Source organism: Mchenga conophoros, linkage group LG16, assembly GCF_057382185.1.
Source record: "Mchenga conophoros isolate Kocher_MC1m ecotype Shallow Benthic linkage group LG16, M_conophoros_male_GT1.1, whole genome shotgun sequence".
Taxonomy (NCBI): Eukaryota; Metazoa; Chordata; class Actinopteri; order Cichliformes; family Cichlidae; genus Mchenga; species Mchenga conophoros.
Genome location: NC_140541.1, coordinates 23755251 through 23770084, shown reverse-complemented (window position 1 = coordinate 23770084; position 14834 = coordinate 23755251). Strand labels below are relative to the sequence as shown.

Genomic DNA, 14834 nt, shown 5'->3' with positions numbered 1-14834 from the left:
TGGACACATACAGACCCACCAATAAATGGGGCAGACACTCACAAAATAGGTAAGTATTTAAGTAAAGTTTATTTACAGAGTGCTTTTCACAGACACAAAGTGGTTTCCAACACAAAAAGTAAAAACTAGAAAATGGGGAAAAGAAAAGCAGTAAGCTAAACTAAAAGAAAACAAGAGAAGCATTCATAGTAAAGCAGATAGTAACTGAAAGACAAATAAGTAATACCTGGCCTTGAAGAATACCAAGAAGCAGGATGACAGAGGTGGAGGAAACCAGAAAGGAATAAAAAGAGAAGCACAGCCAAACGAACCCATTTAACACAAAATATAGAGTGAAAAAATCCAGGACTAGGACAATATCTAATACCCCAGAATCCTAATCATTAAAAATAATGCAGTCTAAATAGGTTTTACATTAAACAACTAATACTCCATTAGCAATTTCAAAGTCAAATTAAACTTTGTCATCTCTGCCATATACAGTACAGTATATAGAGAGACCAGATGACGAGGCTCCAGTTCCATTCAGTGCAAAAGACAATAAATATAATAAGAGTAATAAATATACAGTTCAAGACTAAGGTAATAGGATCAATAACAATTTACAATTTGAATGATTTTAAGTGACCAGTGTAGCAGCTTGTAATCATGAGCAGGATAGACAATTGATGGGTCTGACTTGGCTCAGTTCAGTTTTATGGGATGCCAGCTGGTTGTGTGTTTGGATCACTTATGCAGGCCAAACTTACCAGATTTAATTTGCTGTTCAACCTTCAAAGGAAGGTATGTTTCATACCAAGTAGCCAAAAAAAGTAGAAACTGCTAATTACTAACATTTTAAACTGTTATTACCAAATAGACATGAAATAAAACCACACAAGTCCTTATAGAATAATTATTACCGAAACATCACAACCTAACAACCTAAAAGTATTAACTTTACTTACTTTCTTTAACTTTCTCTAAAGGGTTATTAGGAAACTCAGCCGGTTTAATTAGCTTGAACATTATATAAAGTAGTTCTATTTGGTCGTATCCTTTTATTTATTTATGTTTGCTAAAAGCGTGGACAGACCTTTTTGTGGTGTTTAGATATTCCCCCGTCCTGAATCGGTTGCACATAAACCTGCTGCCTTCCAGCTTGAGTTTAAGCTTGCAGCTTCTTCCGGGTTTTTTTTCACCCCTCTCATTGGAATTTTCCTTTGGCGCAATGCATAAAGCTCAGGTGGTTTGCGCATGAGTAACTTTGGGAGGAGGGTGGTCAAAGTTCCAGGTACAAAGTCAACAAACAGCCACAGTCTTAAGATGAAGGAACCTACCACCACCTGCTCTGTGAGTATATATATTTTGACTGATCGCACAACTTCCACATTCAAATCAAATGTGTCAGGTACTCACGGTGTATTATTTATCACTTTTCAGTATCACCAGCTCTATCAAAATGCGAAACAATATTCAAAAAATGGGGAATACTTCTGCAAAGAGCTCATGTCCGTTTTCCAGCAAAGGTACGCTGACTGTGGTTAGAAAACACCTGAGTCGCTTTAGGAGTTACTGTTTGACCCAGTTTTATTTCTTCTTCTTCCTTGCTGCAATCTTTTTCCTGTTCCAGGGCAGAGTTGGAGCTTACTTACTCCAAAGGCCTACAAAAACTCGCGGGCAAACTCATCAGGGCCTCCAAAGGAATGTCAAACAAGTAAGGGTGACACGGTCTTTTGTCAGTTTTGTGTTTAACATGACCTCTTCCTGGGACTGATTGCCATGCACCGTACAGGAATAATAGTGTGATGAGCAAAAACATGCAGCCACCAAGTTAGATGTGATCAAAACACAGGCAGGTGTCAGGCTAATTAGCCCACAGCTCTAACCTTTTCATGCTGGCTCCCCACTCAGTTCCACCCACAGTGCCTGGTGTCATGTGTCAGATGAGATGTACTCAAGAGCAGACGCCCACAGGTAGTTTTCAACCAGAGTTCAGCTCGAGTCTGCGCCAGTCGAATGATTAAACAAATGTTATCTTGAGCTGGAGTTTAAATGCAGATTTATGTCTTCATTTCAGATCAGTAGGAAATGCATTTCAGCAGGAAGCAATTCTGGAAATACGACAAGTCTTAGACGAGCATAATAAGAGGAAGAGGCCTGTATGTAATTCAGTCTTTCCTTTTATCAAAATCTCTCTGCTACAGTTTCCAGTGATAGCACAATATGCCACTCTTTTCTAGCTTGACAGTGCCATTGAAAGAACCGGAAAGCTTGTTACTGCTAACTGGAGTGAGCAACTGAAGGTAAGGGCGTGTTGTAAACATATACAGGGACAGAAATTGGCTTTGGTGGAGCTGCTGAATCATAAATCCATAAAATGACTGTATCTGCAAAAATATGTTGACATGTACAGTCAGAGAATTGCTATAATGTGGATACCTGCAAGAATGCATTAGAATGTATGCAGAACTCACAGGTCTGATATAAGCTTTAATAATATATGTGTTTGAACAGTTGCATGCCATTAAAAGGAGGGTCATGCTGAGGAATTATGATACTTTACGATTTGGTTTGATGGCACATTATAAAGTCTGGAATTGTGACCAACCATAACCATTCCTCCCTTTCAAAATGGGTAGATTTATCATTAGTCACTGTCATGTTTGGCCTTATCAACCATAATGATCATGCATAAAACGGCTCTGTTGTGACCGTTTCCAGGAACTGTTTGGCTGCAATGCAAATCTGATATAAAGCTTTTTTTTAACACGTGACACATTCGTTGAAAATGTTTTGAAAAATAACAAAATAAAATAATAAAATAAAATAATAAAGTGTTTTTGTAGCTATGAGTGTAAAATTTCATATCTACAAAAATTAACTCACAAGAAGCCAAGATAAATGATTTATCTTTCAAATTCAGTCTATCCCTTTTGACACACAACATCACAAAGTAGTTGTAATGTTATTTAAAGTTCATACTAATATATTCATTTGATTTCTTCTTTCTAAACTAGATCAAAAAGAAATTAATTGGACTAACAAGAGAACACGAGGATCTGTTCAACTTTGTTGAAAACAACAAACACATCTCCACTGAGAAAGAAAAACAGAAGGTACAGAATGTGTCATACTGTTTTCGTCACTGCAGTCTTTTTCACCACGGGGGGGATACTTACTGGAAAAAGCTGTCAGCATGGTTGCTAAAGTTTTCTCTCTGTTCTTGACTCCAGATGCTTAACAGGCTGACTAAGTCAGCAGAGATGCAGGCGCGGGTGGATGAGGAGTACTTTAATATCAACATGGAGGGTCATCAGATGAGACTCAAGTGGGAAAACACATTGAAAAACTGCTACCAGGTGGAGAAAATAGTTTCCTACTTGTCATTTTGTGGGCATTTAGCTGTTCCTCTTATTAAGAGTGGCTCTTTATGAGATAACGGGGCTCAGTGACGTAGTCAAGAGTTTTTCATTAGTGTGAAAGATTTCACTTCTGATTGGTTCCAGGAAACTCTGAAAGCACAGCTTATCTCCCAGGACAGTATGTTCTGTATTTTGAGCACAAAAACCAGACGTGAATCCAGTTGAGAACCTCTGGGAAATTATGTATTGATGCCTTAATGCTGGGGATCTTCCAGGACACCATCCACAGTCTCATCAGAATGGAGTCATAAGCATTACTGAGCCACATTGTGACTCCGGTTGGATCGGCCTGTAATATCAGGTTTTAACTTTGCCAGTTGGTGTAATCTTCAAGGATGGTTGATGATTATGAGTTCTACTAACCGTGGTTATGTCATTTTGTTCTCAGTGAATTATGCAACATACATTTCAGTAGCGAATTTTTAGCTTACATTTCTTTCATCAAAATCCACTCTGTGCAGCAGTAGACATTGAATGTATTTTCAGAGATTCCCACATTTATTTAGTGTACACGTTGTTTAATAAGGACACAGTACCAGAACTTGAGGCTGCTGGCTTAAGCCTGTGATCTTTCTTTTACTCTGCACATGGTCTTTCCACACATTATGACCTGAATCACTTGGTGCATTTATTGAATTTATGGGTTAGATGGCAATCATCTAACTCAAGTGCATATATTTGCTGTTATGTGCTCCATGGTTTAAATGGCCAGGAGATTATCTAAACAAGGACTTTCTCACTTTCTGCTCTTTCAGATCATACAGGAGCTGGAGAAGCAACGGATTGAACTTCTAGGCAACATCCTAAAAAGATATAACCTCCAAATGTACAGCTTTGGACAGACCCTCAAACATGTGAGACATCCTGACCACCATCGTCCAGTAAACGTTGAATCACTGGTACATTAAGGATATTATATCACCTATGCATACTTGTGCTACCTCTAGGGCCAAACACAGATAGAACAGGCGGTCCAAAGGGTGGACACTGATAAAGACATACAAGCCCTGGTGGAAGAGAACAGAAACACCACTGAAGATCACAACGTCGAGTTTTTGATGGCTGATTATTTCGTAAGTCTTTGGTGTCTGAGAATCTGCTGTTGCATTTCAAACCGAAGTATTTTTTCCTGCAGGCGGTCATCTCTGCAGGGGGCATCTTTTTATGTTAGTGTGTGCGTGCTGCAGATAAAAAAGTTACTGGTAGGGCCTGACAGAAATCCTGTACCGTGATCTACTCTATATTTACTGTTACATAAATATAGCTATACATATATACAACATATACGTTTTTTAAAGATGTGGCTTCTATGGGAATATGATGGTAACCTGATTTCTGATTTAATAAAATGTAGTTACTGTATAGGGACATGTACGATTGGGGTGCAACATGCAGCATGTCTGAAAAGTTTTCGGGACGAATTCAAAGTTAACATGCTACTTTTATTCCCTGTAGATTTAACCATCGATGGTAGATTTAAAAAAATGTTTCTGATTTAATAAGTGACCAGATATCTATGCTCAGGAGGAAGACAGCAAATCATTCATGAACAAAGACAGAAGAAGAGAGGCAATCAAGCTTAAACTTCAGCGCCTCGACGAGAATATTACGAAAACAAAGAAAGACTGTGAAGGCAAGCTGTGTTACGCAACTTTTAAAATAAGAAGTAAAATCATTTGCTGTTTTTCTGTCATTCTAATTCTTACAATGTGTCGCAGGAATTGAAAAACTTATGAAAACATACTCTGAAAATCCATCTTTTTCCAACCAAAAGAACCTTGAGGAAACCGAGCAGCAGCTTGATGAGGTAAATAGTGGACAGTAATGCCAGAGTGGATGTGGATTTATACTGCTGTGTGCTGTTTGATGTTTTCTTCAAACAGACCATGAATCCAGGGTTCCCAATTGCTCACTAATGTCAACTCATGTATAGAATACTCTAAAACTGGATCTCCTGGAGGCTACTCATTACAAACTCTCTACATCGCTGTCTAAATTAGAAGGGAAACCAAAGTCCCATCACCGGTTCAGCAACAGTATTCTGAAATGGAAGGACAAGGTAAGATTTCCATTATGCAGCCGCCTTTTGTTGGCACAAAGGATTTGTAGCTAAAATGTGACTGGACTGAATCCTCAGCTTAATAGGAACAGACTTGATAGAGGGTTAACTTTAATCTCTTACTCTGCATACCCCATACATATCTATCAGTAACATATTTAAAGCAGATTAACTGGAACTATAGTGGAATATTGGTTTTACTGGACAGATGGTGCAAGTAAGAAACAGGATCTTTTTGATTTTCCCAGAAATAAAAGCACAGTGTGCACAAGATTCTTCCCAGTATCTGCTACCTTGCATCTTCAGTACTCCATCACCCTTCCTGTCATTCACACACATGTATTCTGTTTTGCTTCTACAGGCTTTCGTTCCTCTCCTTCAATACTTCCACCTGCTAGCTTGTTGATTAGAGTTATTTTACACTTAATATTTAGCATCAACTGGTGAATCAGGTTGCTGGGGCAGGTGATTTGCTGGGGCAACAGGCCTGTCGTAGCTGGTAGTTTGGTATCGCATCAATAAATATACTTATGTTTGGTTCACATGTAGAGGCAAAATGTTTTTACTTGAGATAAAATATTTGCCTGTTTTTTTCTGAATGAACAAGATTATTTTTATTCTATATTATTAGGGATCCTGTCCTTTCCTGTATCTCGTGAGTCACTGCATAAACAGCATGAATGCATTTCTGATGAATCATCTTACATTCAAAATCGGCTCATAACATTACCACCTGCAGTACATAAAGACACAAACTGTCTCGATGCAAAGCAAATTACAGCTAAATTACACTAAATTGGTAGGTAGGACAGTTTGCTTGCAGGAAAATGAGCAAATGAGAACTTCTCTTGTTATTTCAAGTTATCTTATTAAATTGGAAAAACACCAGAAATAAAAAGACTGGAATATCAAAAAGGCGAATTTTTTATTTTATATTACATCGTTGTACAGTTCTGTGTTTACGCTTCTGTAAAGACAAATGCTGTAGTTGAAACCCTTTCTTCTGTTCAAGGACTGTGAACATAGTCTAGTTCAGCTGGCTCGTCCAGTCAGACTCAGGAGGACACCCTTCAGATCCCGGCAGTCACTGAGAGCTTCCATCATTTACAAAGGACCACCTCTGTTTGTGGCACAGCAGTCTGTGGATCCTTCAAAAAATGCCACTGACCAGGTCAGTTCTACAAGCCCAACACAGGAAAGTCAAACTGCAGAGAGTGGCAGCACTGTTAATGGAGTCTTGGAGCCTCACACGGAAGAGGACAAAGGACAAGGTAATTCATTTACAGAGCACAGATACAACTGTTTGTTTAAAATTACAACATCTGGAAATTCAGGAAATTAAAGCACTAAAAACAGTTATTTTTAGCAGATAAAACAACCCCAGAGTTGTGCAGTATAGGAAAATGCAAGGCCATTTACAACTTCACCCCTGAGCACGACGATGAACTGGCTCTGAACGAAGGTAAGTGACACTAAACCTGAGTTTACTAAAAACATTTGCGTTTCTTTAAAGCAAAGATTTAAAGTTTAACTGAAAAAATCATGTTTCACAGGAGATTTACTAGACATTTATTCCAAGGAAGAAAACGGCTGGTGGTTTGGCATGCTGAACGGGCAGACGGGCCATTTCCCATCAACCTATGTTGAAGAGCTACCTCGGTTAAGCAGCATTAAATCATCTGATGCCTGACCGACCCTGAATCAAATTCTAACCACAGCGATGCCAAACATTCATTAGAAACTTAGTCTGAAAGGAACAATATCTGTGTATGCACCGATTTTAATTTGGTTAATTATTCAACATTTGTCACATTCAGTTCTTGTATATTTATGAAGTGAGATGTACATTCAGCATCTTAACACTGCCTCCTGGGTATTTTGTAATGCTCCTAGGATTAAAGTTGAACATGACACTAATATCAAATAACAAGTTTTTTCATAATTTATATTACACTCGATACAAGGTCGACTAACACGAGGCTTTAATAAAGAAGTGCTTTATTACATCATTGATGTCTGTAGCACGCGTAAAAAAAGAGATTTGTAACAAACAAATAAAATAAAACTGTTTACATCAATGTTTAAGTGGTCAGTTCCTTATTATTCAGGATTAAAAGGTAAGCAGTTGTCCAAATGTCAATTCACTCGCTGGGCCCACGTCCTCATTTTAGGTTTGACAGCGTTATCATAGATAAAGGTGAACGGCTTGGACATTCATTGAGCTGCGGTTTGAGCAAGGCCTCGAAGGGGACTGGCGTGGTCCCGCTCCTTAAATTCATATACTTATCTCCAACAAGAACTCGTCTGAAATGATGCCAAAAAAAGAAACTTAATCTTTTTAATAAGAAGAATTCACACGTGTTAGCTACTGAGTACAAAAGAGTATTTGAAATTCAAATCTAAGAGTCCTGAAGTTGACTTTTTATTTAAAGATTTGTAATCCTCCACTGATTACTCCATTGAATCCACTGTGCTTTCTTTAGTCCAAATTGCAGGGAGAATGTCACTGCGTGCTTTTCATCCTTCCCTGCGTTCAATTTTAGCGACGCGTCTGAGAGATAAACTCCTTCCTCACATTTGCCAGGAATGCTGGTAAATTATTGGTCTCCTGAAGTCGCTTTTCCAAGGCTGGCAAACACTTGAGCACGGGGTCACTGGAGACAACTGTAAAACAGAAAAAAAAACAATGACTGATTACAGTGGATGCAATAAAAGAGTGAGCCACAAAATATCAGGTTAAGTGTTCCAATGTTTCTCTCTGGTCTTATTTGAACCAATTTTACAAACACATTAAATATCAGTGTGTTTTTTTGGTCTTCCTATAGCTTTTTAAATAATAATAAAAAGCTCATATCTATATTTGTGAATCTGTTTGAAATTAATACACAGAAATACTATTACATTACACAGGGTTGTGGAAAAAAAAAAGTAGAGGTATTTAACTTACTCTGGTATGATCCGCTTTCATTAATCCCCATCGTGATGACATAGGCGCTGTCTGGATCAGAGGGGTTGATGTTTCGAAAAACAAACTGCAACTTTTCACCTTTAAAAGTTCAAAACAAAGTTCTTGAGTCGTATCAGAAGCGGCGTGTGTCACAAGGTGAAATCGCAACAACCAGCTGACCATCATTAAGTTGCACAACACTTTTTCAGTAACAGTACACATGTCCAGAGTTTCTTCACGATCTGATTATATTCACTCTGAGCTGTGCATGTCTTTATCGTTAATGATGATTCATACAAGCATAAATATCAATCAGTTCACCATGGTAACAGGAATATGCAGAGCAGAGCCTTCATTTTAATCCACCGAAGGTAAAAATATTACTTTACGATTATAGTCTTTCTATTCAATGCATTCAACTCAACCATCAATTAACAATTAAGCAGTTTGTAGGTCAGAATTACTCTAGTTTGGATATGTGCATGCAGACAGCTTCAGAAACATAATGAATGTGGTTCCACTGTTTTAACTAGTACTCATGTACTGAGTATTTATTCCATTCCGACAAAAAAAATCAAAATAATTATAATATTGATTATCACTTCTGAATAGCTAGAGCTTTTATCCTTATGGTTGTTTTATTTTAGAAAGTATCATAACCATATCAGTCATGATCAGCCTAAAAGGAACAGCAAGACCAAAACCTCTTGCACAAAAATCTGTTACAGATAACATAAACAAGAGTCGACAAACATATGTGTATCAAAAATGCATGGTTTTTGCATACCTTTAACCAGCTGTGTTTTGCCGAGGATTGTTCGTACCTCCAACCCCAGATGATCCTGAAAGACGAGTCTGGCTTTTTGGAGATTCTTCAGTCTGTCTTTGTTTGCTTTGTATTGAGATTCAATCACTGAAATGTAGGCAGAAAAAATAAGTGTACTGTACAATACAGTCACAGTTTAATATTTAATTTATACGTTACAGCATCAGTGTCACAATCACACAATCTTACGTTCTTTTCTCTTGGTTTGTTCTTCTTTAAGCTTCTCAATCTTCTGGATAATGTCCTCTTTCTGCATATCCTTCTCCTGAATCTCAGATATCACTTCAGATATTGCCTGTCGTTTCTCTTTTAAAGCCACTTTTTTCCGTTCGAGGTCTACGAGGCAAACATTGTGTCAGTACACAAGTTGTGTCAGTACAACTAAGTCCAGAGATAAAGTGAAGATGCGGAAGCAGCATTACACACCACCATTTTCACATGTACACTTGAACTCAGCAGTATGACCTACATTTAAGGTACATGCTAATACTGTGTGCCTAATTTACTGAAACTCACCTTTTTTGAATGTCTGTATTGTTTCAAACAATATGTCATCATCCTTACACTTCTTTAAACACGTATCTGCAACAGAAAACATTTATTATCAGCCATATCAGACAACTCTAATCAAGTAAGAAAATATGTATAATGTTGTAATCCACTGTGCTGGACGATACTCAGACTGTCTTAAAACACTCCAAAAACACAACTTTGGACCTAGTTGTTATTAAACCTGTAAGACTAAATGTTACTCATAATTAATATTCTTTCTTTGACATGTTTGCCTTTATTGGATAGTGAAGCAGTGAAGATAGGAAAGTGAGGGAAAAAAGGGGACAATAGGGTGTCTTAAAAACTAAAAAGTCCATGTGCAATTTATTTTCTATTGAAATAAAGGATATTAATAATGAAAACAAGCTGAACAGATGTTTGTATATGTAGTTCAACATTAAAAATAAATTTTAAAAAACTTACCAATTGCTGACTTCACAAACTGCCTGTGGGATTGGGCCAACTCTGCCGTTGTGTCTATTATGTCTGTGTATGTTTTAAGCTCCTTGTTGTGGATCTCCTCCATTGCACTTGTAAACCTATCGCTCATGTTTGGGTCAGTGATGGACATCGCGGTGCTTTGTTATGAATCTGTGGTAAAACACAAGCACAATTTTCACTGCAGAGCCAGACAACTGTAGTGGTCGGTCAACACTGGCGCAGAACAGAATACAGAAAAAGCTGCTCAGAGTAATTTATTTGTCCAGGATATGAGTGTCGCCCACAATCAAAGACATTATCACATAATGATGAAGATGAAATAGTAATAAAAATCTATAAAGAACATTAGAAAAAGAACATCATAAATAAACAGCAACAAGTAACAAAGTTGTGAATAAGACATGAAATTAATTGCAGTTAATTGGTTTTGATTTAGCGTACAAAGCAGTCAAATAAACTTTTAATTGAATTTTTTATTTTATTGTGAGTTAACTATTTTAATGCTGAACGCGCTCTCAATGCTGCTGTTTATTTCTAACATGAAGTCTGTACATTAGAGCTCTGAAACTTGGAAATGGATGGATGGAAATGGATGGAAACGAACATTAAGGGTTACTCTGTGTGCTCAGCTCTGACACTTTCCTGTAGCCTAAAACGAAGATGAGACCTTGCTTTGTGAGCAGATTAAAATGAAATTGATCTAATCGATTGAACAGGTATTTTTGGTATTCTCTGTATTCTTTGCTCTGTTTACAAAGCTGTGTAAACAGCTTCCAGCAAGGTAAAACAGCCTTAGCAGCAGATTAAAGATAAAGTATAAAAACATTTCTTGCATCATGTATGCATGTAAATCACAGAATCTGATGTACAGCTACTGCTTAACAACTTGCACACATTCCCCCAGCAGAGAATCTACACGGCTTTTAAGACATGCTGTAAATAAAAGAATCTGAGAAAATGTGGCACTTTCGGCCAAAACATCGCTTCGTAATAAACCCCTCAGGCGGCTGTGTGTAATCTAGCAGTGTATTCTTGGTAAATTGTTAATTTTATAGTTGTTAGTGCTCTAGTAAACTTTTTTTTCCTTTGGCTTAACCAATGTACAATGACCCAGACGTTATGGAGATAAAAGCAAGATTAAAAAGTACAACAGTACAGAATAGGCTGTGCTGTACTGTGTTGTATTTACATTAATATTTTAAAAGACTTATAGTTATGCACTGTGGCTGTTATTTCCAGCAAACAATGACACCAAAACATTTCAAAGCATATCAAAGAGTACAGCTGAAACCATCGTCAGTTAAAACAGTTTTAAATGTTTACTGGCATAATTAGTTATTTAATTAGTTCACAATTGACCTGTCGCTAGTAACAGCTGGCTTTATTATTTAAATACAACATCCATCCATTCGCTACCGCTTATCCTTTTCAGGGTCGCGGGGGGTGCTGGAGCCAATCCCAGCTGTCATAGGGCGAGAGGCGGGGTACACCATGGACAGGTCGCCAGTCTGTCGCAGGGCTAACACATAAGGACAGACAACCATTCATACTCACATTCACACCTAGTGGCAATTTGGATTATCCAATTAACCTATCCCCACAAACTGCATGTCTTTGGACGGTGGGAGGAAGCCGGAGTACCCGGAGGGAACCCACGCAGACACGGGGAGAACATGCAAACTCCACACAGAAAGACCCCGGCCTGATGGTGGAATTGAACTCAGGACCTTCTTGCTGTGCGGCAACAGTGCTAACCACCGTGCCACCGTGCTGCCCACAAAAATACAACATTATTTGTGCATATCGGACAACCGGTGACGTAACAGCTACACCAAAACCTACTAACAACATTAGCATGCCAATGCTAACGTTAGCCGGGGGAACATTAGCGGTTAGTTCGTCATCGATTAGCTTGCAAATGAAACCAAAGGATATTTTACAAATGTGGCTTAAACTAGTCAGTCCATTAACGTTTCCGTGTAACACTCACATGTTTTGAAGAGAACTCTAGATTTACGTCTTGCTGTTGCGCAGGTCGTTATTTTCAAAAATCCGCGGTCTAAACGTAGGGGGCGGGCACTCAACGACAACCGGAAATTACGTTAATCATTCATATTATTTCCTCTGCTTTCAAATGAGCTAAACACTGTTATGTTTTTAAACCGAGAAAACATGGTTTAAAAATATTAAATAGCCCACTCCTCTTGCTAAATTTATATTTATAATGATATATATAATGTTTTCAGGATGTTTTTTGCTGAAACGATATCCCACCTTGTGGTCAGTATGTGGAAGTTCAGATGGATCCGAAATTCCGTCCAAACTATATAAAACAACATTATACTTTTTTCAGTATTTGTGCTCTGATTAGAATGGGAAGATAGCTGAATGCTAACAGATGTACTCAGTGAACTCTACTGTGCCAGATGCCAGATGGGCTGTGTTTTTCTCTTGCAGCATTATAGGAAGTTCATTTTGTTGCTACGTTCACTGAGAATGAGAATATTAATGAGGCTGAAAGGATCCAGCAGGTTACGTGTAACTGTCTTTCTTCGTGTGTACAATGGCTAATATTTAACAATTGTAAAAGCAATGTTCTGTGAAAAATCTAATGTCTACATGCTCAGGGTGTAAACAGTTTTGTAACATGTCTTAAAATACTGAGCCCTAATGGCAACATTATTTTATGTTGGGTTCAAAGCAAAGATGTTGCAGTTGTTGCCATGGCTTCATTTAATGATTTATGATACCAGGTTGATATAAAGTTCCTGAGGTAGGAAAGGACTCACGGTGCTTTAGCTGGCATTGAAGAAGAAGCTGTTGCAGTTGTGTACATAGATAGGGAACCACATGGATTTTGTCTACAGCTTTGGTGTGCAGGTTATACAGTACCTGCAGAACAACTACTGGCAATACCATGACTTCATTGATTTTGTGTCAGTAGTGGGTGACCCTCGTAATATTTTCTCTGTTTATTTCCCTCTCTGGTTCCATCTCAGTCACAATGTTGGCACCAAGATGATTTGGGTGGCTGTCATTGGAGACTGGTTCAACCTTATTTTTAAATGGTAAACCTACTCTTAGGTTAGCATTTGTATCTTTATTTTATGTATTTCTGAACTTTATTCTTATATTTTCTTTTGCAGGATTTTATTTGGGCACCGACCATACTGGTGGGTGCAAGAAACACCCTTCTACCACAATGATTCAAAACCACATTTGGACCAGTTTCATATAACTTGTGAAACAGGGCCAGGTTAGTATGCATGTACGAGTCAGGACTTAAAACTATTAAAGTGTAGAAAACTTTATTTAATGTTTTTCTGAACAGGCAGTCCATCTGGTCATGCCATGGGCTCATCATGCGTGTGGTATGTGATGATCACTTCTGCTTTAAATTTTGCTCGGCCTTCCCACGCCTCATCTGTACACAGCTTTCAAAGGTGAGAGGTTATATACATCTTTACAATTAAATTAGTTGTCTTGTCTTTTTTTAATATGTATTATTCCTACAGGTTTTGTCTTCTGAGGTCCTTTTTGTGGATGACTTTCTGGGTCATTCAGATAAGTGTTTGCATCTCCAGGATTTTTATTGCAACACACTTTCCACATCAAGTTATCCTCGGTGTTTTCACTGGTGTGTTCCACTCTGCTGTCAAAAAAATATCTGATATATCTGTTGTTTTGTGTTCGGACTAAAGACCTTTTTTCTTTCTTTAATGTGTAGGCATGCTGATTGCTGAGGCCTTTGATCACATCCCCTCAGTCTACAATGCAAGCTTGAAAGTTTACCTCCAAACCAACATTTTTCTTTTCTCTTTCGCTGTTTGCTTTTATTTGCTCTTTAAACTGTTGGATATCGATCCCATGTGGTCAGTCAGCAAAGCCAAGAAGTGGTGCGCTAACCCAGACTGGATCCATCTCGACACAACGCCTTTTGCCGGTCTGGTTAGAAACCTGGGAGCCTTGTTTGGGCTGGGCCTGGCAGTGAACTCTGAGATGTTCGTTCAGAGCTGCAAAGGGAAGAACGGCTGCAAAAGTATGTTTAAACTCATGTGCGTGACTGCAACGCTCACATTTCTGCAACTGTACAACTTTATTAAAATGCCCACTCACAATGAGGCTCTGTTTTATATACTGTCGTTCTGTAAAAGGGCTTCAATACCTCTCGGTGTGGTTGCTGTTATTCCTTACTGTGTTAATTTGCTCATCAGAGAGCATGAAGAGAGGAAGCTAGCTTAGACTGTGGAGCAGCTTTCAAGTTTTACAATATTACCCCCAACACTTATTGATCAAGGATATCAGCAAGGTTGAATGGTAGTGTTGGCAAACAAGTGTAAATATGTATGTGTATTATGGAGGTAATCACACGAGACTGAAACAGTGTATGTTTAAAAAAGTTGCATTTGTGGGTTTGAATAGCATGTTTTGAAATTTCCATTTGCTTGATCTGTTGCTTACCTGAGTCCATTCTATGGTGTTTGTTTTATATGTAAATCACAATAACTGTAAAGACTGTTCAATTTCTTATTAAAGAGTTTCTTTGGGACATTATACAACCCTGGAATCATTCGGGAGATGCTTTTGCCTGAAGTGTTTTCCCAT

General features: G+C 38.1%; 3 protein-coding genes across 10 annotated transcripts; 2 read left to right on the top strand and 1 right to left on the bottom strand.

Annotated features, from left to right (window-relative positions):
- The first annotated feature begins 1132 nt into the window (after window positions 1-1132).
- Window positions 1133-7303, top strand: nostrin (nitric oxide synthase trafficking). Of its 3 annotated transcripts, none has more exons than XM_085248374.1 (16): window positions 1133-1332; window positions 1423-1508; window positions 1613-1696; window positions 1894-1956; window positions 2060-2141; window positions 2223-2285; window positions 3000-3098; window positions 3216-3341; window positions 4160-4258; window positions 4352-4477; window positions 4929-5037; window positions 5123-5211; window positions 5338-5463; window positions 6476-6734; window positions 6833-6925; window positions 7017-7303. In XM_085248374.1, exons 1-16 carry the CDS (start codon window positions 1237-1239, stop codon window positions 7151-7153), a joined length of 1737 nt encoding a protein of 578 aa, XP_085104500.1. In that variant the 5' UTR covers window positions 1133-1236; the 3' UTR covers window positions 7154-7303. The 3 variants fall into 3 exon arrangements, with proteins under 3 accessions (XP_085104500.1, XP_085104499.1, XP_085104501.1); XM_085248373.1 differs by having other exon boundaries at window positions 6830-6925; XM_085248375.1 differs by lacking the exon at window positions 1894-1956 and having other exon boundaries at window positions 6830-6925.
- spc25 (SPC25 component of NDC80 kinetochore complex) lies at window positions 6370-12344 on the bottom strand. 2 transcript variants are annotated; one of them, XM_085248383.1, is made up of 7 exons: window positions 12220-12344; window positions 10212-10379; window positions 9753-9818; window positions 9426-9572; window positions 9235-9323; window positions 8411-8509; window positions 6370-8127 (listed from the first exon to the last, which is right to left on the bottom strand). In XM_085248383.1, exons 2-7 carry the CDS (start codon window positions 10357-10359, stop codon window positions 8035-8037), a joined length of 642 nt encoding a protein of 213 aa, XP_085104509.1. In that variant the 5' UTR covers window positions 10360-10379; window positions 12220-12344; the 3' UTR covers window positions 6370-8034. The 2 variants fall into 2 exon arrangements, with proteins under 2 accessions (XP_085104509.1, XP_085104508.1); XM_085248382.1 differs by having other exon boundaries at window positions 7445-8127; window positions 9198-9323.
- LOC146556842 (glucose-6-phosphatase 2-like) lies at window positions 12161-14834 on the top strand. 5 transcript variants are annotated; one of them, XM_085248379.1, is made up of 6 exons: window positions 12161-12509; window positions 13229-13297; window positions 13376-13485; window positions 13561-13672; window positions 13745-13866; window positions 13957-14834. In XM_085248379.1, the coding sequence occupies exons 1-6, from the start codon at window positions 12454-12456 to the stop codon at window positions 14469-14471; spliced, it is 984 nt and encodes a 327-aa protein (XP_085104505.1). In that variant the 5' UTR covers window positions 12161-12453; the 3' UTR covers window positions 14472-14834. The 5 variants fall into 5 exon arrangements, with proteins under 5 accessions (XP_085104505.1, XP_085104507.1, XP_085104506.1 ...); XM_085248381.1 differs by having other exon boundaries at window positions 12161-12513; XM_085248380.1 differs by lacking the exon at window positions 12161-12509 and adding an exon at window positions 12538-12783.

Coding starts and splice junctions, on each gene's coding strand:
- nostrin (XM_085248373.1), top strand. CDS start 1,237: ATGAGTAACTTTGGGAGGAGGGTGGTCAAAGTTCCAGGTACAAAGTCA. Junction 3,099..3,215: donor CTGAGAAAGAAAAACAGAAG/GTACAGAATGTG, acceptor TCTTGACTCCAG/ATGCTTAACAGGCTGACTAA. Junction 5,038..5,122: donor AACAAAGAAAGACTGTGAAG/GCAAGCTGTGTT, acceptor AATGTGTCGCAG/GAATTGAAAAACTTATGAAA.
- spc25 (XM_085248382.1), bottom strand. CDS start 10,359: ATGTCCATCACTGACCCAAACATGAGCGATAGGTTTACAAGTGCAATG. Junction 9,324..9,425: donor ACAAACCAAGAGAAAAGAAC/GTAAGATTGTGT, acceptor CCTACATTTCAG/TGATTGAATCTCAATACAAA. Junction 8,128..8,410: donor TGAAAGCGGATCATACCAGA/GTAAGTTAAATA, acceptor TCTGTTTTACAG/TTGTCTCCAGTGACCCCGTG.
- LOC146556842 (XM_085248377.1), top strand. CDS start 13,080: ATGGATTTTGTCTACAGCTTTGGTGTGCAGGTTATACAGTACCTGCAG. Junction 13,298..13,375: donor TTCAACCTTATTTTTAAATG/GTAAACCTACTC, acceptor TTTCTTTTGCAG/GATTTTATTTGGGCACCGAC. Junction 13,867..13,956: donor TATCCTCGGTGTTTTCACTG/GTGTGTTCCACT, acceptor TTTAATGTGTAG/GCATGCTGATTGCTGAGGCC.